This window comes from Bubalus bubalis, chromosome 16 (genome assembly GCF_019923935.1).
Source record: "Bubalus bubalis isolate 160015118507 breed Murrah chromosome 16, NDDB_SH_1, whole genome shotgun sequence".
In the NCBI taxonomy this organism is placed as follows: domain Eukaryota; kingdom Metazoa; phylum Chordata; class Mammalia; order Artiodactyla; family Bovidae; genus Bubalus; species Bubalus bubalis.
The window spans coordinates 2,999,212-3,021,886 of NC_059172.1; the positions used below are offsets into that span (position 1 = coordinate 2,999,212).

The 22,675-nt window shown below is 47.7% G+C and overlaps 1 protein-coding gene across 15 annotated transcripts in view; it reads right to left on the reverse strand.

Annotated features, from left to right (window-relative positions):
• Positions 1-2,529: 2,529 nt before the first annotated feature.
• Positions 2,530-22,675, reverse strand: part of CTNND1 (catenin delta 1) — a 47,254-nt gene continuing 27,108 nt past the window's right edge. For 5 of the 15 annotated variants that reach the window (XM_044929082.2, XM_044929083.2, XM_044929089.2 and 2 more), the window contains 19 exons: positions 21,020-21,091; positions 20,137-20,289; positions 19,198-19,733; positions 15,614-16,077; positions 14,272-14,455; positions 13,367-13,484; positions 12,809-12,962; positions 12,423-12,440; positions 11,931-11,999; positions 10,910-11,037; positions 10,657-10,807; positions 9,751-9,943; positions 9,288-9,402; positions 8,697-8,784; positions 6,217-6,279; positions 5,435-5,538; positions 5,225-5,301; positions 4,921-5,004; positions 2,530-4,670 (listed from right to left, as the gene is read on the reverse strand). In XM_044929082.2, coding sequence (XP_044785017.1) covers positions 4,589-4,670; positions 4,921-5,004; positions 5,225-5,301; positions 5,435-5,538; positions 6,217-6,279; positions 8,697-8,784; positions 9,288-9,402; positions 9,751-9,943; positions 10,657-10,807; positions 10,910-11,037; positions 11,931-11,999; positions 12,423-12,440; positions 12,809-12,962; positions 13,367-13,484; positions 14,272-14,455; positions 15,614-16,077; positions 19,198-19,733; positions 20,137-20,289; positions 21,020-21,091 — 2,853 coding nt within the window. In that variant the 3' untranslated portion in view covers positions 2,530-4,588. Of the gene's footprint in view, positions 4,671-4,920; positions 5,008-5,224; positions 5,302-5,434; positions 5,539-6,216; positions 6,280-8,696; positions 8,785-9,287; positions 9,403-9,750; positions 9,944-10,656; positions 10,808-10,909; positions 11,038-11,930; positions 12,000-12,422; positions 12,441-12,808; positions 12,963-13,366; positions 13,485-14,271; positions 14,456-15,613; positions 16,078-19,197; positions 19,734-20,136; positions 20,290-21,019; positions 21,092-22,675 lie in introns of all 15 variants that reach the window. The other 10 variants (XM_044929087.2, XM_044929090.2, XM_044929086.2 and 7 more) reach the window with 10 other exon arrangements.

The window sequence follows — 22,675 nt, forward strand, 5'->3', positions numbered from 1 at the left end:
AGATTCTGCGAGTCACGTGGTGCAGCCAAAAACACTTTGCTCCTACAATGCTTTTTCTATTTTCTTTAGATAGGTTGTCCTTGGGAGTGATTTTCTTTGGATAGGTTGTCCTTGGGAGTGATTTAAATCTCCAGACACATCTCCCTGGTTTTGGCCAATGGGGCCACTTGCTCCCCAGTTGGGATACTCTATTTGTAGCCAAAAATGACACTTTTGTTAAAATTTGTTAGGGAATTCTCTACTGCTCTGGAGGGCCCCATATCAAGGGAGAAGTTCATCTCCCATCCACAGAGATGGCATGATTTTGCAAAAGATGTTTCTCCTACCTACATGCCTGTCACCGGTATCTTAAATTCTAGTCAATTCATCCCTTTGAGACAAACGTTTCCTCAATGAACTCTTTCTGTGTGGCTGTCACCACACCCACCATGAAACTAGTATTACCGCCAGTGGAGCTGAGCCCGTCATCCTGGCTTCTATCATAGTCTGAGGCTCAAATCTTAAGCAAGTCTTCAGATCAGTGTCTCAAGTTGCAATTAACTCACCACAGGTATTTGAATAACCTAGGTTACTTAAGATTTCAGGATTCCTGAGTCCCACCTATTGAAGCAATTTTTGGAAAAGCAGCATGGAAATCTGCATTTTTAACAAGCTTCCCAGGTAATTCCTGTGTACTTGCTCCAATCTGTAAGACTAGGTGTAGGTGGTCTACAACTATCTATGAAAATACCAAGATGAATCTTTACTATCCAGTACTTCAGAAATAAACAGTGAAAAATAATGGTCTAGAATAACTGGTTCTTAGCTCTTCCTGGCAGAGAAGGCAATGGCACCCCACTCCAGGACTCTTGCCTGGAAAATCCCAGGGACGGGGGAGCCTGGTGGGCTGCCGTCTATGGGGTCGCACAGAGTCGGACACGACTGAAGCGACTTAGCAGCAGCAGCAGCAGCAGCTCTTCCTGCGTGAGCTATTTCTAATTTGTAACAAACTGCATTAGTTCAGGAAGAAACCAGTGGCCAAGTGAGGTCACAGGTCTGAGCTCAGTCACAAAGTATGTCACAGTGAGACTCACTGCAGCTACTTCACAAACATGCTCACAAAAAAAGCATCACTGAGGCAGAAGAGTGGCTGGGCATAACCTATTACCACCTCTGCTGGGAGTGGGGAATAAAAACTCAGGCTGTAAAGATCAGGGAATAAGTTGGCAAATCTTGACAAAATACACAGGATTCCTAAAGCTCGTGTCGAGAGACACCAAGAGGCTTCAAAAGTGTTACTAAATCAGTACCAAGAAACAAGATATATGGACTCTGTAGATCGTTCTTTTTAACACCTTGTTTTAGTTAAGGGCGGAGGAATGTTTTAAAAAGAGCACATTGCTATCGATATGAGAAAGCGTCCATCCGTTTCATTCTCTCATCTAAACCTCATGTACACAACAATGCCTGATACCTGGAAGATGCTGAGGAAATATTTATTGAATGAGATAAAACAAATGGACCAATCCAGGGAGAGGAGAGTAACGTTTGTGTGTAGCTCAATGCCAGCGGATAATAAATATAACAGAAATGAAGGCTATTCACCAATAGCCAGCATTTTCTACATTTAAAAAAGACACTCAAGCAGGGCTACCAAATCTCTCTATAAAGCAAACTCTAAGAGCCTTCCGGCTCTACACTTCACCTTTCTAGAACTACAACTGCCGGACACGAATCAAGCTTTAAAAGGCATCAGCTACAATGCTAAGATGTCCTGGTCTTACTAGTCCAAGAAAGTTTTCATACCTTTGAGACCTAGTTCAACAAAATTGAGACGTGAGCATCACCAGCAAAAGCTATGCATCTTTAATCTAAAGACTGGGCATACAAGAAGCATTTTACATCAGTTCTCGTCTTAACAAGGTAACAAGGCCCCTTTCCAGAGGTCTTAATCCTTGGCCTCTACACTGTAGACAACCCCTGGTAATCTGAGCATTTGCTACCCACCCATGCTACTTGGTAGACATGGAGGAAGCGATGGGCCTGCCCCTTACCATCTTACTAAAGGATGGCAGACAGCCTGAGAAGCAACCTCATGGCCCAGTGAGCCTTTTAATTCTTCATTTCCATACTTATTAGGATGACAGCTGGAGTTGGTAGCTTCTAATCTTCTACTCATAAATATGTTCAAGAGGGTCATGTATTGCAGAGCTCTACTCGTTAGTTTTGACAGATGTCACAAAAGAATCCCAGTGACTAAGAAATTTATTAATTCTTTATACTTCAGTTTCCTATCTAAGTTAAGCAGTAAGCTTCCCATGCTCTACATTTGATTTTTAAGAATCTTCGGAGGAAAAGTGTTTCATATATAATTAAAAGAATGTTCCTTGTTAAGAGCTGGGATTGGGCTCAAAATAAATCCATGCTGGTACAATCCCCTTCTGGGTGCTCTGGAGAGAAAAAGGACACTGATATATAATGAAGTAATCGAGATGAAAAGGAGAGAAGAGATACAAGCTTAAAGTGAAGAAATGACACAGACCCCCTAAATACACACTTTAAAAACTTTATTTATATAAAAAACTCATTTGTTTTTAAAAGCATTAACAAGAGAGAAAGAAAAACAGAAAAGGTCTGGGGCAGAAGACACGCCCCTCAGTGTTCGGTGGGAAGGTGGGATTTTTGGTTCTCTGAAATTGAATGTTTAGTGTTTTAATAAATGAAAAGAAAATAACAGTTAAAGGTCCCCAAAAGCCTATGGCTGTTCTATTACCCACACCCCACCGACAAAAAGAGCACCAGGAAAAGAGCAGAAAAAGACGAGAAACCAAGAGTGGAGCCAGGGCTGGACGGGGCGGTCTCCCCTGTGCAGTACGCTTAGTCACAGACAGGAAGAGGCTCCTTTTTGCCAGAAAAGGAGTGGGAAGTAAAGTGAGGAGGCAAAGGGGTAAATAAGGAACTTTAATGCATAGGAGAAGGGGAGGGGGGGTGGTGGGTTGTGCACTTTTCTCCTACCCCAAAGCCTCAATATATTAGGGAAGGGGGAGAGAGGAGAATAAAGATTTCCAGTTGCATTTGAACAGCGCTTTTAGATTGAGGGGAGGAGTAAAAAGTAAATAAGGGACAGGGTTTTTAAAAAAAAAAAAAAAAAAAAAAAATCAACCGCATTGCAGCCGATTCCTCTAGCCCAACCTGCAAATATACACTAACAGGAGGAGGGAAGGGGCGGGGCAGGGCGGGGCAGGAGGCGGGGATGGACACGCCTTCCCTGTCACCCCTTCAGAGGTGACGGTGATCCTGGGCAACCAACCTCATCTGGAGACTCATCAGAACAGGACTTTTGCAAAACCCCAACATATACAGTTGAGCAAAAACCTTCTATGGCTAAAGTCAGAGGCTGTTCCAATTCCCAGTGGAGAGACGGAGGGTCTCTAGGTCCCTTCTCTTCTTTCTGCTATTTGGGGCCAACAGTAGGTCAAAAAGCAACAAAGTATAATTTGCAAAATCATGAGAAATGAAACTGCAGAGGCAAAGAAAGGCACATGGAAGGGAAGGAGGAGATGCACCCCAGGCCAAAGGCACAAAGACAAGGCAGAGCCAGGGGCGAACCCCACCTTTTCAGGGTAGAGGGGGCAGGAGTATGTACATCAAGTCCTTTAGTCAGCCAGCCAGTCCAGGGGGGACCGGGGGCAGGACGGGGCTGCAGGGGTGAGGATAGGAGACAGCAGGGCAGGGGGAGCCAGCTGGGAAGCTTCCTGCCAGTTTCGGACTAAGCGAATCATGTACATTCCTACTAGCTCCTCCCAGAGGCGCTTCTCCTCCCCAAAGACATCTTTCTGCTCCTTTGCACCCAAAAAAGTCTTCCTTGACACGTTCTCCTCTTTCTACAGCCTCTTGCAAACAGCCAGACCGAGTCAGCAGACATTACCACGGACTGGGAGAGGAGGGTTTGGGACAGCCTCAGCGGGGGCATACGCGGCAGCTGGGGTTGGCAGGAGGCTTGGGGAAGAGATGGGGGGTGCAGGTCCTTGGGTGGTCCCGCCCCGCAGAGGATCAGGGCAAGGTCTCTTATTCTCCGCTCTAGGAAACCTTCACTTACTCAAGGGCCCTTGCCAAGTGGGATGTGCCAATGTTGCCGGCCTTCTTTGCTTCAAAAATAGTCATTAGGAATAAAAGAAGAGCTCACACTTTCCATTCTCAAAAAAAAAAAAAAAAAAAAAAGTCCCTTCCCCACCAGGAAAAGAAAAATCTTGATTAAGAATCATCAGTTTATCAGATTGCTGGACACGGCATGTATAGCATGTAACTTCCGGTTCTTTCCAAGGTTTCCAGTGAAGGTTCCCACTCTCTCCCTCCCTCCACCAAGGCCAAGAGTTCCAGGGAGAGCTGGCAAAAAGAGCTAATCTGCAGCAGTTTCTCAAAATATGTCTATAACTGAGTCAGGCTTCTCGGGAGTGACTGGAGGGGTCTGCAGGGGGGAAGAGGGACAATTAAGCTTCACTGGAAGCAGTTAGGGAGTTGATGGAAAGAAGGCAGCCACTTCAGGGCCATCAAGGCAGGAGGCAGCCTGGCAGTTGGCACAACAGTCCAGCGAAGAAAGGGAAAATCATCAGTCCATTTCACCACCAAAAAATAAAAGTACATATATTATAAGCCCGGATGTAGCGGAGAGAGTGGTGCTAAATCTTCTGCTGTAGGAAAAAAAGAGAAAGAAAGACATGTTAGTAAGGCTGGCAATAAGGAGAAGAACAAATCTGGAGGGAAGGAAGTGGCATAAACGGACAATCAGATCACCAGCGGCCTCTTAAGAGGTAACAATCACAGAAGCAGCGCCCCTAAACCCCACGTGGCCGAGAGCGATCGGATCCGCATGATTGGCAAACTGCTGGCACATAGAGGCCTCGTTCCTCGAGGACCATCTTGGGGGTGGCTAGGACATACCATGGGAGGGCAAGACATGGGCTCCCCCTCATCATCCAAAAACAATACATCCAACTCTTCCTCCAGAGATTCCTGCCCCTCGTCCTGCTGTGAACACATGCGATGTGTTAGTAGGAGAGCAAGGAAACAGGACCCTCACGAATGAGTGCAGACCCAGGGAAAACCCCCACATCTGTAAGGTCAAACAGGAGGAGGCAGCAGTAGTGAGGGAACGGCAAGATAGTCCAGAAAAGGCAGGAGGAGAAAGCGAGTGCTGTGAGGGAAGATCAGCTGGCGTTAGTCACACACGCAACACATTCACAACCTTGCTTCTCCCATCTCGACCACCACAGAATTAACAGTCCAAGAAATCTCAACATGAATCAAAAGTCCTAATTTTTCCTAAAAAAAAAAAAAAAAGCCTCAAGAAATGGATGCTATCTTCCACTATACCCTTTTTTCCTAATTCACAGAATACACAGGCTTCAAAACAGAAGTGGCCTCAGAGGGACAGCAGTACATAAAGAGGATTTACCATCAGGGGTGCTCCCTTCAGTGGCTCCATTTCGCCTAGATCTCCGGGTCGGTCCAGTGTTCTGTTGTGGTCCCCTCTTTCATTGAGTGTGGAATAGTTGTTATCTAGTTTAAAAAAAGAAAAGGAAAACTGTACACAGAGAGATGGTGTCCCCTCCAGAAGGGCATTACGGTCTGGCAGGCCTGGACATAAAAAACATACATCTCACTGGGAGGGCAATACATACCACGTGCGATAATAAAGCTAAACTGAAGAGATCTGTCTATGCAGAGAACTGGAGTGAGGAGAAGACAGTGAGGTGAGGCGAGCTGCAATAGTAAGGCAAGACCTAACCAAGGAGCCAGGACTTCAGCCAAGCCTTTGGGGAGAAGAGAACTTAGAGAGCAGTTGGGAAGGGCATTCCAACAGCAGACATCACAAGAGCAAAATAAAGAGAGTACGGAGTGAAGAGACAGGCCAGCAAGTAGACCAGGCGGGCTGCGGCACGGAGAGCAGGACAGCCAGCCGCGGCAGCAGGCCGTGAAGGGACACAAATGAGCTTCTGTGGTAACGGCAGAGGCACAGAGTGGTTTCTTTTTAACCTCTGAGCATTTGGAAATGTGGCAAAAGGTAGATAGATCAGGTTTTACTGAATCTCTTCGAACCCCTCCAGTGAAACGTGCAGCCAGCGCTCTTGAGGACGGCAAACAGCGAGGCTGCTGGAGAGAAGTGCAGCACCGGACAGTCCTCCTCGTCCCAGTGACCTGCTCCTCCATATGCTTAGGCACGAATTAATCACCTACCTAACGATTTCGTATTTGATCCCATACTGCTCATCTGAATTTCTTCCCGATCAGGTTTCTTATCTATAGAGAGTCAGAAAGTTATCCAGGTCAAAAACCGACTCTTCAAACTTTACACTCATCATAAAATCGCTCTCAGTCTGTCTCTCCTTCCCCTCCCTCTCATCAAAGCTTTACTGAGCACCACCCCCAAGTGCCAAGCTCTAGATAAAAGAGCTCCCTCTCCTACAGACTCTAATATAAGAAACCATTCACTCTAAGCCAGGGGGCTTCAAACCATTAGGTCTCAAAGCACCTTATATTCTTAGAAATTACGAGGCTCCAAAGAGCACTCATGGGTGCAGGTTACTTGTATTAACGCTTATGGCACTAAGAAATTCTAAATATTCATTTCATTTAAAAATAACAATAAACCTATCCCATGTTAACATAAATCATACTTTTAATTTTTAAAAAAAGCATTATTTTACATTTTTGCACATCTTTGGAGTTGGCTTAAGAGAAGGTAGCTAGACTCCCATATTTGCCTTTGTAATTCAATCTGTTGGGAAGTTATTTAGGAGAAGGCAATGGCACCCCACTCCAGTACTCTTGCCTGGAAAATCCCATGGACGGAGGAGCCTGGTGGGCTGCAGTCCATGGGGTTGCTAAGAGTCGGACATGACTGAGCGACTTCACTTTCACTTTTCACTTTCATGCACTGGAGAAGGAAATGGCAACCCACTCCAGTGTTCTTGCCTGGAGAATCCCAGGGACGGGGGAGCCTGGTGGGCTGCCGTGTATGGGGTCGCACAGAGTCGGACACGACTGAAGCGACTTAGCAGCAGTAGCAGCAGGGATGTTATTTTGGATGAACTGTATGAAGAAAATCCAGCCTCACACAGATAAGAAGTTGGACAAGGGAGGAGCATTTAACGGTGATTTCAGGTGACGGTGACCATTCTTTGTAGTGTACTAACACCCAACAGGCAGAGTTTTCCTTAAGGTCAGCACAATGTGGAATCTGAATCCAAACCAACGCTCTCTTCATCTTCTGTTCAATTAAAACCCATTTGTCTGTTTTGCACTTTGAATGGATCAATTAACCCTGTATGATTTTGAAAATCATGCATTGGTCACCTGGAAAATATACTGGTTCACAGTTATGCAGATCTTCTAAAGTTAACATATCTCATGATATATCAAAAAAAAAAATCCCACTCACTAAAATCAATGAGTTTATCAAAAAGTACATTAAATATTGGGATTTTACCAGGCTCACAGTGGCAGATACAAGTCTTCCAAAATTAAAATTTTCACTTGAAAATTCAGGCAGCAAGTACTTGTCAGTTACTTTTTCCTAAACTGACAAGCTCTCTGCATTCATTTTCAAGAAAAAGTCTGTCATTTTTAAGTAAAAATGGTGTTTCCAAAAAAAAAAAAAGGTGGCTTAGTTCACCTAGTAACTCAAACAAACAGCACAAGTGCTCCCCCTCAAGATAGCGGTCAGGCTCTGGTGCGCTGCGGCCCGTGTGAGCGCTCCCTACAGCAGACCGTTAAGGAGTCCTCAAGAGTAGAACCCATAAAACTAGTAACTGTTACAGTTCATCAAGTACATTCTTAAGTGAGACTGGCTTTTCTTCCTCCACCCTGCCCAAACTGGCTCGTCTTGTAACAGCAGCAAGTAAGTGGCAACAAAGACTACAGCAGCTGGCTTGGTTTGGGGTCACTGCTCTGGTTTGTGCTCAGCCCCCAGCAACAGAGCAAGCACCCCCCATGCTTCTGTACCGTCAGGACAAATGTCAACAGATTTGATGATCCTCAGACCACATTTCAGCAAAACCCCAGTGTCATTAAGACAATAAGGATTATAAAAGACACAAGTGACAATCCCTTCACAAAACAAAATATATTATTTGTCTTTTGAAGAAAATGTGTTTGCTCACATGGCAGTGTTTAAAAGATACAGTCCAGAATAACAGAGTTATCTCTGGACAACGGAAATAAGTCGTTTTTGTTGTTGTCCCTTTCCTGGTTTGCCTGTACTTTCTAATTTTTCACAGTAAACATATACTACTTGGTATTATATGAAAATTTAAAAGGGAAGAATAATCCTTTTGCAATATTCAGATCTCCCTTAGACTGATGATAGGGTTACGTCCTGATAACCTAAGCAGAGAAACCAGAGCAGGGCTCACTATCGGCCATCTGAAGTCCACAGGCAGAGTCGGGGGTCACACGCAGCCTAACTGCCTGTCTTATCTTCTGATGCTCTCCTATTTTCTAAAGTTCCGTGCTACAATCCCGAGGTGAAGTATAACTCTCCTTCACCAAAAGACAAGCTTGTTCAGAAATAAATGCACATCTTATTCAGTTAGATGGCAGGCCCACTAGAGAACAGCAGAGGTGGAGTGAACAGAGAGGTGCGTCGCCCGCCCTGTGTCCCCCCGCCCCGTGCCCGCCCCGTGCCCGCCCCGTGCCCGCCCTGTGCCCGCCCGCACCTGCTCTCTGGCTCCGGTCGATGAGCGGCAGCGTGCTGTCATCGTAGGGGTGGCTGCCCTGGCTCCGAGCAGCACTGTTCAGGCTCACCTGGGGGCAAGCGCGAAACGCAGTCACGGCACCGAGTACCGAATTCACCCATGCCCTACTCCTCAATGGGCCCAGACGTTTAGGGCCTTATCCCCAGACACAGTTCTTAACCAAAAGGTGACTCGCATGGCTTAAACAAACACCTATATACTGAGACAAAGTAGGATGCGATGGCTTTGATCTGTGTTTCTGAACCAATTCCAAAGGTACCAAACGCTCACACTATCCAAAGGAAATCCAGTCTCAGAAAGTGGCCAACTCCTTCAAAGGGCCACCGGTCAACACTGCCAGCAGCACTTACAGCGCACCACGCGACGTGCCAAGACCAGGGCTATTTCAGGCACCATTTGGGGGGAAAAGTAAATAAATGATTTCTTTACACACAGAGACGTGGGTCAAAAGTAGACTCAGTGTGACAGTGAAATAGAAGAAGCAAAGAAAGAAGCATTACCTGAAACCAAGGGGAAGAAAGGGGAAAGCCTCGGTCCCAACAGTCACTCTACCTGAAAGTCTGACTTCTTCCACCCTTCCTTTTCCAGTGGCTTCCGCAGCTCCTTATACCCCCAGATTGTCTGTAACACAAGCGCGGCTGCTCGAACTTCTTTTTCTGAGCGGTTCCTTTTAGGGAAATAAAACCAGATGGAATGTGGATGTAAGACCAGGAAAGAAGCTGAGAACATGTCCTCTCTAATACAATGTAACATAAGAATATAAGTCCCCAAATAGGCAAGACCAGGTTTTCACCAAGTCCAGTATTTCAACTCAAACAGTAACAAAAAAATATCTGACGGAAAAGTCTTATCAATTTATGGATCAACATTAAGATAGAAAAGAGAGCAATACCTCCTTCATTCTTTACAGGTGAAAAAGGGAAACAGCCCGCAGAATCGGCAGGGCAGAGTCCCTCCCCAGCGCCCTCTCCCACGCTCATGTGCCCCAGCTGTGACCGTTCAGTGTTACTCTCACCCTGATTTGTTGATCAAAACCAGCTTCTCAATACCCTGGGTCTCCCGGAGCTTTTTGGCAGCCTCCAAGTTCTCAGCGATAACTTCATTGATGGTGTTCAGAATAGAGACCACAGTGTCCTCAGAGAAATTCTGCGAAGAGCTCTGCTGCCCTCCCGGCAGATTCTTGACCAAGTTAGGAATGGCATGTTTACCTACAGCGGTAAGACGGGAGGCATGTACACAGGGAGAGCCAGCGTAGCCAGGCTCGAGGAGCCCAACGCTCACTGCACTGACCGTATCAAGGGCAGGGACCCCCAGGAGGATCAGCTTCATGCTCCTGTAGCAGCGTCACTTCAGAAGGGCAAAGCGCCGGACAGCCATGGAGGCGCTGTCCTTCCTGTCTGTCTCCTTATCCTCCCCTGCAGTCACGTTAAATCAATCTGGACACTTATGTCACATGTGCTACTCAGTCCCGGCAGACCTCTCGGTGAAAACGCTGCACTGAACGCTACACTAGTCTAAGGCAACAGTCACTGTGATGTGAAAAAACAAAACTGGGCTCTGCTTTATTAACTCTGGAGAAATTACTTAACGTGCCGACCCTCAGTTTTCTTGTTCTATTTAAAAAAAAAAAGTACCTTTGTAAAACAGTGACATTTAAATGAGAACATACAGATATGCTTAACAATCCCTACAAACAAAGTACATGCTCAACAAATAAGATATGATTTTTCAACTTTTAAAGAGTCATCACCTCTTCTCTTTCCAAGAACCGTTAGAATATAACCCTCTCTAATGCCCCAGATTCACAAACGATGGAGGACTAGGATTCTTCCTCAGCTGTTTCAACAAATAAACTCAGCACCTGCTGAATAGAAGGTGCGGTAGCAGATGCTGAGGTGGCGGCTGACAGCCAGCTCCTTACCAATCAACTCTTTGTTGCGCGCATCCACAGCCAGGTTTCTCAGGGCTCCGGATGCAGCTTTCACAACCCGCTCGTGTTCATTGGTCAGGAGGTCAGCAATGGCGGAAAGAGCTTTCTCTTGACGCAGAGCTGAGCGGATGTATCGACCATACTACAAGTGGCACGTGGAGAGAAGCAGAACAGATTACAAACGATAGCAGAAGAGGAAGCTAAGTCCTTCCATTCCCAAATGCATCTTGTACAAGGGTCTCACCGTCCAGCGCCCAGCACACAAGTTCTGGATGGCCCCAGCTGATGCTTCTAGGATGGCGGGATTCTTGCTCTCTTTGAGGAGTGAGATGTATATCCGAACCACCTCCGGCTGAAATAAAAGCTCATAGCCTGCACAAGAAAGGGCAAGAAAGCAGAGGGTGCTTAGCAGTGCCTACAGAGCAGGCTCTGGCTGACTACAGTCGAGTATTAGGGTTGACTCTGGGTTGATGCTCCTATACAAGCAGGCTCTCTAAAACACCTCCCCCCAACCCAAGAGCAAGGTCAGATTTGACTACATGCCTTCTCAAGAATAATTCGTCCATGGCAAAAGCAGGACATGTATCAACTCATATGCAATTCCTCTCTCTCCTTCCTAGTTTCTTTTCTAGCCACAGTTTACTCTGGCCATGCCCAGCTCTCAAGGGCTTCATTTACTCATCAACGGCACTGAAGAGTTAAAGATTTCTCATCTCAAATGATGGAGAAGGAAATGGTAACCCACTCCAGTGTTCTTGCCTAGAGAATCTCAGGGATGGCGGAGCCTGGTGGGCTGCCGTCTATGGGGTCGCACAGAGTCAGACACAACTGAAACGACTTAGCAGCAGCAGCAGCAGCAGCATCTCAAATGAATTATTTCTAACTTAAGTGAGTCATCCTGCTCACCCTAACTATGATTAAGCCAAAGGGTCTCTCATACATTTAATAACATCTAAATTTTAATATCCATGGAGAGCTGTGAATTTTGGACTCACCATATCAATGAACATAAAAAGTTCCTCGTCTAGACTACCATCAAGTCCTTACCCTCAAGTAATCTGAATAACTGCCATGACAAGAAGTCCTTTGAAAGTCACTGTTATAATATTTAAAATTTCCAAATACTTTAATCACCACTTCAAATTCCTTAAGTTGGGGGGACAGAACAGTGAACACACTGTATAGCCTAGTGGTAGGCTGCCGAACAGTCATCCGTGACGATGTTTATGAGAACCATGGAGCCTGAGAAGAATAAGATAACGTACCTCGAGCAGGACTGGTTCTTTTAGGGAAGTCCACTGTATCGTTTGTTGGATCCTCTGTGGGTTTTTTCCCTTTGGAAATTTAAAAAGAAAGTGGGGGGAGAAGGAAGTTTAAGAAAGGAAGAGTCCACTCAGTATATTCTTTATTCTTCAGTCAGAATGTTCCCATCAGAGATGCATCAAGAGGGGCATAAGACAAAACAACAAAGAAACCAAGACAGGATCCCCAAGAGCAGAACACGCGCAGCAGCCGGGTGAGCTAAGGACGGCCGCTACTGCTGCCGCTGTCCTCAGTGCCGGGAACAGGGGCTGCTGCCCAGAAACAGGTGCCGGGAGCCGCTCGCTCAGAAGAGCGCGACCGGGCTCAGCGGCCTTCCTCCAATGAATTTTCCTACATGCATCCACAGGGAAGGGTTAGGCAAGGAAATGCCAGGAACGCTAAAACCCAAACATGCAAATTAGAGGTAGGTAAGCCGCTTAAAAGATTCCACTCACCTCTGGAGAACCACTCATCTTCCAGTGCGTCACCCAAGGTGGAAAGGAGAGGAGAGAAATGAAGGAAGAAAAACGCAGGAGAGAGATGTCAACAGGATCACGGGAAAACAAGCAGGGAAGCACAGAGGAAAAGACAAACACAGGAAACAGAGGAGGAGGAGGGGGGAGAAGGCCCCGGGTCAGCTGGGCTCTCAGCCTTCACTGCCCAACTACTGATCCTGACTCCACCACCACCACCAGCACCAGCGTGAAGCCCACGGCACAGGGGACATCCCTGACTGGGCAGACTCCAGCACTGCCCAGCAAGCGTTCCACACACACAGCCAGAGACACCTTCCTCTCCCCGTCCTGCACGAACGAGCGGGAGAGCAGGAAGCAAGCCTCACCTTTGCCTTTCTTGGCCCCGAAGCAGCTGGCAGCGTGTGGCCCGGTACTGTTGGCGACGCTGGGAGGCGCCTCCTGGTAGCGCTCTGCTTGCGGGATCTCCCGGTGAACCTGGTAGGACAGGTTCCGAAGGAGGCAGACGCAGTTCTCGACAAGCTGGGGTCACAGAGAAAGGCCCAGTGAGAGGAGAGAACGACAGGGGGTCTTCCAGCACGCACAGGTTTCCATGATGACCCTCAAAAGCACAGCCCAATTCATTCTCTCTCATAATGCCTCTTAAGTGCCCCCAAGCTTCTCAGATTCTTTCAGCCTCAGGCTAATAAAGGTTTATGCTACCATTTGGTGTGCAACATAAAACTCGACGTCACACTGACTTTTTCCTAATTAGAAAAAAATGGAAGTATGGCTAAACAGCTTTAAAATATGTAGGCAGAGGACATTCCAAAGCAAACAGTTTTCCTCTAAGGTGAATACCCGCTTTAAGGAGGGGGCCGGTACAGGTATCTAACGTTATTTGAAAGCCTGAGATGATAGGTCTGTCTTACGGGTACCTGACCTACCTTGCTATCCGAATCTTTCTGTCCAATCTCAGCCTGGACAATGAAAATGAGAGCATCCACCAACCCATCGCACTCCCGAAGTTTCCGGCGCGCTTCACTCCTCTCCGAGCTGACATTCCTGAGGGGAAAGGGGAAGCTTCGAGATGCCTGAACTCCAGAAAGCCTCTCTTAGTACCCCTAGGCCCTGCAAGCTTCCTTACTGCCTTTCCACGGTCACAAACAAAGAGTATCTGTCAGGGGAGGCACTAGAGCTGACGGAAAGCAGACGTTCCTGCTTTCAGGACACTTATGACCAGGCCAGGGGTGGGCTGGAGGAGACCAACAGCAACAACGTCAGACAGAACAGACGCTGTTCGTGGGCAAGGGCAAATGACGAGTGGCGGCAGGGCACACAGGCGCATGTCCCGAAGAGAGATAACACACTGCACGCTTATAGGACACAAGACAAAGAACTCAGGAGAACGTTCTGGAATACAAACACCTGAGTCTGGCCTCAAAACAGAAACAAGCAGATGTGCCCTGCAGACAGGGAAGGACTCTTCCCCACTCTGTCCTTCCAGTATGCTGTACCCATTTGCTGCATTTATCGCAGTCTGACTTGAAATACAATTAAAGGCACAGACACACACAAGCCCAGGGCTAGACAATGGCCTTACACCATTGGTTTTGAACAAATTATATTAACAAAGTCAAAGAGGCACAGAAGTGAGGAAGATGTGTGGGAACCGCAAGTAAAGCCTACGGTACGCCAGCAGGTAGCGACGGGCAGAAGCACAGGACGGGGTCATGGACGCAACACAGACCGGAACGGAGTCTGAGTGACAGACTACGGGATTTAACGTGCTTCCAAAGCAGTTTCAGTCTTTAGAAGCCCAGTCTTCCCACGCTCCCAGCCCCTCTGTTACCTGAGGCAGCCGGCGGTATTGGTGAGCACGGACTCCCACTCGACGTGGCGTGGCTTACAGTCTTCGCTAGGTTCCCGCTCCCACCCCGAATGGGGAATGATCACTTCATCCGTCAAGGCGTGCAGCGCGTGGTCCACGATCTCCATTTTTATGGAGTCATGGGATGAGAGATTCCACAGGGTTCCTGGCAGAGACCACTCATCAGACAGTTCTCCAGCACCAAGACAGTACGTCTGAAGAATGCCAAAGAGAAACCCCTTTCCCAGCACTTCTCAGTCTTCCCCAATGACCAAATACCTTGTAACGATATTCAAGCTTTAGTTTGTTGCTCATGACAATGTATTTTACATTATGGCTCAATACAAACATACACATCATGAAGTAAGTTTTCTAAAACAATAATTACTATAAGCAATACTTTCTGGGCCTGCTATACCCATCTGTTAATCTCACAACCACTGACATTTTGGGCCAGATAATTTTTGTTGTGGAGAGCTATCCCGCCCATCATTAAATGAGTAAATGTCAGGAGAAGGCAATGGCACCCCACTCCAGTACTCTTGCCTGGAAAATCCCATGGACGGAGGAGCCTGGTGGGCTGCAGTCCATGGGGTCGCTAGGAGTCAGACACAACTGAGCGACTTGACTTTCACTTCTCACTTTCGTGCATTGGAGAAGGAAATGGCCCCCCACTCCAGTGTTCTTGCCTGGAGAATCCCGGGGACGGGGAGCCTGGTGGGCTGCCGTCTGTGGGGTCGCACAGAGTCGGACACGACTGAGGCGACTCAGCAGCAGCACAGCAGCAGCAGGCCTTCACGCATTAGAGACCAATGGCACCGTCCCAACTCCCAAACTCCCCAGGTTATGACAACCGAATACCTGCACACACTGCAAATGTCCTCTGGGGGCGAGATCACCCCCGACTGAGAACTAATCATCTGTGCTATTTCTTTTCCTTTCTTTCTCTTGGGCTGCTCACTGTGATCCACACAGGCTAGCGGAACACGCCCCAGTCACCTCAGACCGACTACTGGGCAGTGAGACAGGTCCGCTGTCACCAGCTCCTGTGAGTTTAAAACAGGAGCCAAGGATCTGGAATTTTAAGGGAAGTCTTCTGCGTTTAACACATTAGCAAACAGTGCCTTTAAAATCAGACTTCCCTGGTGGCTCAGACGGTACATACAGAATCTGCCTGCGGTATAGGAGACCCAAGTTCAATCCCTGGGTCAGGAAGATCACCTGGAGAAACGAATGGCAACCCACTCTGGCGTTTAAAATCTGGAAAACCTTGCACGATCTCTGACCCTAAACCTAGAGGCTCCCCCTCGGGCCTGGAACTCACCAGTAATCACTTCAGTGAGGTCCATGTCACGAGCCTTTCGGAGCAATCGCACGAGAGCAGGAACACCGTCACAGTTTTTTATAGCAATCTTGTTATCCTGGTCACGCCCAAAAGAGATATTCTTGAGAGCGCCACAGGCTCCAAGGTGCACCTCCTTTTTGGGGTGGTCTAACAATCCCACCAGCACTGGGATGCCCTTGAGCTTCCGGACGTCCGTCTTCACCTTGTCGTTGCGGTAGCACAAGTGCTGCAGGTAGGCAGCCGCGTTGGACTTGACGGCGTCCAGGCGGAACCCCAGCATGGCGATCACCTCGGGCAGCTCCGGCTGTCTCCAGTTGGGGGGCGGGGGTCCGCCCTTGCGCAGGCTGTCCAAGCTTGCCAGACTCCCTCGTTCGTGCTGGGCCAGAGGTGCCCAGTAGTACTGGTCTGATGGCACCTCCTCACCAATCATGTCTTCATAGCTCCTGAGGTGTCAGAAGGACCAAGAGAGGAAAAAGAATACACCGAGCTGTCATGCATGGTTCTTTGGAGAGCTCCCATTACCCCTCATCTTCAAGGAAGGAAGAACCCCAGCTCTAGTGTACTAGATCTCATCTCTCCTTTGCATAAAGAATATACTGATCGATTTTTCTTAATGAGATACGACAATAATTTTACAGGCATCTGCGATTAAAGCTATCATTTTTTTCTGTGACGTTTACTAGCAACAAACATTTGGACGGTTGATCACAAAAAAGAACCAAATCCTGACTGCTTAGTGCTTGAATGGTACCTGATACCTAATAAGTTCTCCAGATAGAGACTGAAATAAACCTTCAGACAGCAGAGTTAATGAAACCAATGAACTTGGCAGCAGAGAACTAGGGAACAACGTTTGATACCAGCTCTCGTGAGGCATTTACACACAGGAAACACCTGATGGGATAAGACTCTTAAACACATTTCACCTGTAAACCTGTCCTTACCCTATTTGGGGAGTTATTTTTTAAAGCGAGAAAGCGAGATTCTTACAGAGTCTCTCTTTTTTTGCGAGTAACAGCAGTAGAGGACACTGAGGACTTAGCTTTGGTACTGACGAGCTGTAAACTTGAACATGAGTTTGCACAGTTCATCCCAAGGTCATCTCTGCTACTCAACAAACGGGTTTGAGACAGGATTTCTAGTCTCCAATTTCTAAAGAGAACACTTCCACTTCTGCCAAAATACACTCTAATGGCCACCATCACATTTGGGATACCCAGCCACTGAGAAAAGAGCCAGAGCCAGAGCCACCGCAGGTGAAGAAGAATCTAACCCGGGACAGGCTTCCTACTCGGTGCTACCGACCACCACTAGAGGGTGAGTCTGTCACGCGGTTATTTACTCCTAACAGCCAGGAAGGAAGAGACCCATCATCTGCGAGCTCATCTCACTCAGTGGCTCCCGTAGGAGAGGGGAGAATCCATTGTGCAGAGCACTCCAAAGAAGCCTCTCGTTTACTCCACAAAACCACTGCCCCTGTCAGCAAACCCTCGAGGTTAGCCTGAGCAGAGGGCCAGCCTCAGAGCTGCCAACGTTACGCTCAAACACAGTTCAAATGGACAAAGCAGTCAGTCAAAAAAAAAAAAAAAAAAAATCACTATTTTTTAATACCACTGAAACAAAATACACAGGTTATATAGCTAAGTGTTAAGAGTAGGTTGCTAAACAGCCTATCAAGTAAGATTCCATTTCAGAAGGGAAAAATAAGGTCAGAGTGTGTTTACATGTGTAAGGAAAAGAACACAAAAGAAAAGCATAACAATGTTAAGGGAAGTGCTTTATCAATGGATGGATTGATGGTTTTACTCTTATTATTATTTTAATATAAAGCAATTGCAAAACAATCACCATAACGATTTTGGTCACTTTTACAAGTGGGTCATGACATTCTTTCCTTTGTCTTACAAATAACAAAGCTGTGCCCAGAAGGATTAGATGACTCGCCTGCGGCCACATGGCTGATGGCAAAGGCGCAGCTAGACCCAGGCCTCGGGTTCGGAGCCTCCTCCCCTCCTCTCTCCGCCTCGCGGTCTTCACTTGCCCTTGCAGTGCTCTCCGAGGCCAGGAACAGGAAGCAGCAAATGTTCCTGGCTAGTCGAGCAGGTTTCTAAGTCCAGTACCACCCTGGGATAAACCCAAGAACCAAGCCCAAACCCTCTTTATGTCAACTGCTCCAACCAGGGACAAGCGAATGACCTGGCCACCAGCACTCACTCAACCCACTCAGTCCACTAATGAGGAAGGCAGGAGAAGCACGCCTGTCCCCAGGAGAAGGTGCCGCCACCCGAGGCCGCCTCCTTTGGTGATGGCTGTACCTGGTGTGCCCCCCAGCCCCACCCCGGGAATAAACCATGAGTCACATGGGAGCTGGATTTGCTGTCCAAAAGATTCCTGAAAGGTGAGTGACTCAGGCTTAGATAATGGGCCCTCTAGCCTGGGCCCAGCCCCGTCTGCTGTTAACCAAAGCTACCTAATATGAGTAAAATGAGCACCAAGGCATCTGCTTTAGAAAGTCATGACCTCACAGAGAAATTCAGCAACAGCTGGTAGGATATTCTTACCATTAAGACATCCGTAAATCTTCTCCTATAATTCTTATTTCTCTTTGCTCAGAAAACACTGCTCTCTGATTTATTCTAAAACAAGGTTGTCAGCCCATGGGCCACATCAGCCCTGAAACTAAGAACGGTTTTCACATTTTTTGTGTGGTTTTTGCTCAGTCACTAAGTCATAGTCAACTCTTGTTGACCTCATGGACTGCAGCATGCCAGGGTCCCCTGTCCTCCACTATTTCCCAGAGTTTGCTCAAATTCATGCCCACTGAGTTGGTCGTGCTATCTAACCATATCATTTCATATTTTTAAAAGGTTGTAAAATGAACAATGACATACAACAAAAACAATATATTATTTGCAAAGCCTAAATCAGTTCAAAGGTTTAGGGCTTCCCTGATAGCTCAAGTGGTAAAGATTCTGCCTACAATGCAGAAGACCTGGGTTCAATCCCTAGGTCAGGAAGATCCCCTGGAGAAGCAAATGGCAACCCACTCCAGCATTCCTGCCTGGAGAATTCCATGGACAGAGGAGCCTGGCTTACAGTCCACGGAGTCCTCCCACAGGACTGAGCGACTAACACTTTCACTTTCAACTGTCTATCCGGCTCCTGAAAGCCTAAAATCCTTAACCTTGTTCTTAACACCAAACAAGAAGTGGAAGAAATTCACAAGAACAAGTATTCAATAGCTTCAGATATCAGGTTCCAAACGGGGGCGTCAAATCTTAGGCAGAAAATAAACAAACTCTTGACACAGAACCAAAGGCCTCTCCTCAGGACACAGACCAATTATCTGTCACAGGTTGTTTTCTATAATTAGAATATATGATATTTATAATGAAAAGGAGACCAAAAAAGCCCAGTCAGTATTTAGTAAAATCAGAAGAGGGAGATGAGGATGGTCTCCTACAGACGCAGGCCGGGGAGGGGCCCACTGCCTCAGTTCCCCGCGAGGAAGCGCGGCCCCTTCCCTCGGCCAGAGGCGCGCCGCCGCCCTCCTCCCTGCCCACCTGAGGCGCCGCCGCGGGTCCGAGGGCGTCCCCGTCCGCCGGCCCGTGCCGTAATCGGACATCATGCCGTAATCCACGTCATCGTAGCCCATGCTGCGCTGGTCGTCCTCCAGCCCGTAGGGCTCCGGATGAAAGCGGTGCAGATCCACACTGCTCCCGCCCACCCGGACCTGGGGCTGCGGCCCGTAGACGTCCTGCCGGCTGGGCGCCCGGTAGCCTTCCATGCTGGGCCTGTACCGCTCCTCGATGCGGGTCACCCGCGACAGGCTGCCGTAGTTGTCGCCGCTCCCGGGATACCCGTCCTCGTAGTGGCGGCTGTATCCGTCGGGCGGGTAGTGGAAGTTCCTGGGGAGGGTGGCCGTGCCTGCTTGCCCCACGTAGGGACCAGGGCCCCCGTTGCCATTCTTGCGGAAGTCACGGCCCAGAGTCTGGATGTAGCTGTTCGACACCGACGAGGCGTCTACAGGCAGCCCGTCGGGCCCCATAGGGACTGGCTGCACCGTCCGTGTCGTCACCGTCTTCACCACTTTCTTGACCTTCGAGTAAGGAAACAGAAAAGGAACGTTAATGACGTGAACAAATTAAGCGTCAACTCTAGACCCCTCTAAGAAATAACCCGGTGTCCCCAGCTTGCTTTCCCTAGAAATGCCGAGCAGTCTCACCGCCTCCCCGCCGATCTTCCGGAAGTCTGCCGGGAACAACACCGCACTGGGAGCCACAGTGCCCCAAGGAAAGCTGCTGAGACTCTCTTCCTCGTTCCATCAGGTTCCTCATATCTCTTCTAGCTTCCCTGTCCAGCCCGGGAGCGCTTTCTCTACGCCTTCACTACAGATCACTGGCCCTTCTGCCACCCTAGTGAACTGCCCGGCCCTTCCCTCTCATAAAGGCCACAGGAAGACCTCCACCCTCACCCCAGACCTCACACAAGGCTCAGCTTACTGTGGTCTCTGTGCGCCGAGTGGTTCCGTCCTCCGAGGTCTCCACGGAGACCACAGACATGGCACCCTCAGGGTCCTCTTCCGTGTAGGTCTCCACAATCTGCCCCGGCTCCTGCATCCTGGGGACAGTGCTGTACAGAAGGTGGCTGTGATCCTACACGGCAGAGAGAAGGAAAGAGCCACCCCTAAGCCATATACACTAATGATCCATCCCAACGGGCAGCACAGTCTCCCTGAAGACAACACATCTTCTGTGGGCCCAGAATTTTTAGGAGTGACTGTTCCCACTTTCCCAACTTGTACAAGAGGGCAGAAGATATAAGTTCCCAGTCCCATTCACGTAACAAACAGGAACTGAGTTAACTACAGCTACATCAGCACCCCCCCAGTGGCAGAGACAGCAGATAGCGTCCCAGTTCTAGTCATCTAAGTGAGCATGAACTGTGTAAAAAGCAGCTGTATCTGTATCTGAGTGATCCTTCAAATAAACAAAGTTTACCCAATAAGAACCTTTAAGATGAACCAGAAAACCTCAGTAAGAGCCATCTTCTGAATGGCTCAATGCGATTTTTCAGACATGCCTAAGGCTCAAGACCAGCTAGATTTCAGGTAGGGATTTCTGCAAAGTAGAACCACACCCACTCTAGAAAAGGGATGCAGTAATTGAAGGATCAAATACTAAATCAATGGCCAATGTACGTCCAAAATAAAACCATATATATACTTTGAAGCTCCACTTTTTTTCATTTTTTTCCACTAAATGAAACTAATTAACGAAGAGTTTACAACGTGCCAGGTAATTTAGAAGACACCAATATGCTCTCAAGCTGGGAAAGTAAAAAAGATATGAACAAGCAACCCAGACCTTGAACCAAAAGAGGTACCTGGGGTCCGTTGAGGTTTAGATCTGAAAATTTCTGTCGCTCAAGGTCAGCATCGCCCACAAAGCGGCCGTTCTGAAACAGAGCCCACAAGAAGACAATTCACTTCGCGGCCTTCTTCTGCTCTATCAAACACAAATGAGGTTTTTTCCAAACAGGAAAAGGGCTTGCAAGAAGGCGTTTGTGGCCCAGAGTCCGTCTGTCAGTACAGATAAAAGAACCACAGCGTGCCTTAGACTCAGCACCTCAGACCCGCAACTGGGCCTGGAGCTCAGGCAGCCTGGGTCTCTGGAACGTAAGACGGTGAGGGCTCTGAGGGCAGAGGTGTCTGTGCGCTTTGGTCAGTTTTGTTCAGCGCCTCCCTAGCACCCTCAACAGTGCCTGCACATACTAGGCACTCAAAACTCTCTTCTGAATAAGGTAAGTTCCCTGTGAAATCTTTTTGGAAAGCCATAAGAACATAGGAAAGTTGGAAAAGCTAGGGTGGGGGGTTTCCAAAAGCCTTTACTGTTTCATGCATCTTCATGCCCTACAACCATGGGAAACACCCACACCAGGAGGCTTTCTACAGAAAGAAGCAAGAGATAATGAGTTTCTCTTTCCAAGCAGGAAGAAAATAAGCATCTCAGCCCCCTTCAAGCAAACAAATGTCTCAGTATCTTCATCACCAATTATAAGATCCACAGAACACATTCAAAAATGCCATTCTTAAATTGCCCCATCTGAAGCAGCAGGAAATAATCTAATGACCTTATATATGTAAAAACACATTTGACTACTCCCCTTCCAAAAGCCTACAGTGAGATCAGCCACCTTGGGAGACTCTTCCCCTACCCTACTCGCATTACGTAGGACGTGTAATGCTGTAGGGAAAGGAAGTTAAACATTATTTTCAGGAAGAAGGAAGGGTGTGGTTTCACTGTTGAGCAGAAGTTAAAAATAAAAGAGAGAGACTCCATGTACTAAATCCTGGAATTCCCCACCACCTCCAAGGCTGAGCGCTCCTGCTCTCCTTTGCAATATATACCCCTTCAACCCTGAGCCTCTATTCTTGTTCCTGTAAAGATCCTAGAAGCCCTGCAAACATGGCTTCCAAATTCCTGATCGTCCCCAATTGAAATTACATCCTCTCACTCAACAAGCTCCGTAGCCTGAGGAACCTTCTCCATTTCAAACATTAATAAGCAATCATGAGCATGAGCATTGCTCTTGATTCCCATCAGGATCTCTTAAGATGAAGTCTATCAGGCAATGCCTACTACACACACACATACACACGCACACAAACGCACACACACACACACACACACAGACAAAACCTCAGACAGATTACATCACAACAAAGTCAGACTACAGAAACCATAGGAAACACAAGATACTTCTCGTTTCGAACACCAACTCACTTGAGAGTCACATCCGAGTCAGCCAACCCAGAGACCACTGGCTCCTGCGGTCATCTGGCTTAAATAGCAGCATGATGCTCCCTCTCCAACTCTAACCAAAAGAATTAACAATGACCCCCTTCTCCAAAAAAATGACTTGCACAGCCAACAAAAAGTGTGTGGAGCGGGAATACAGAATTTACCGACACTGCCACGCCTCTGAGCAAACTGTTCTGTGAGGGAGAATGAGAATGCAAGATGTCCAACTTCCCCAACC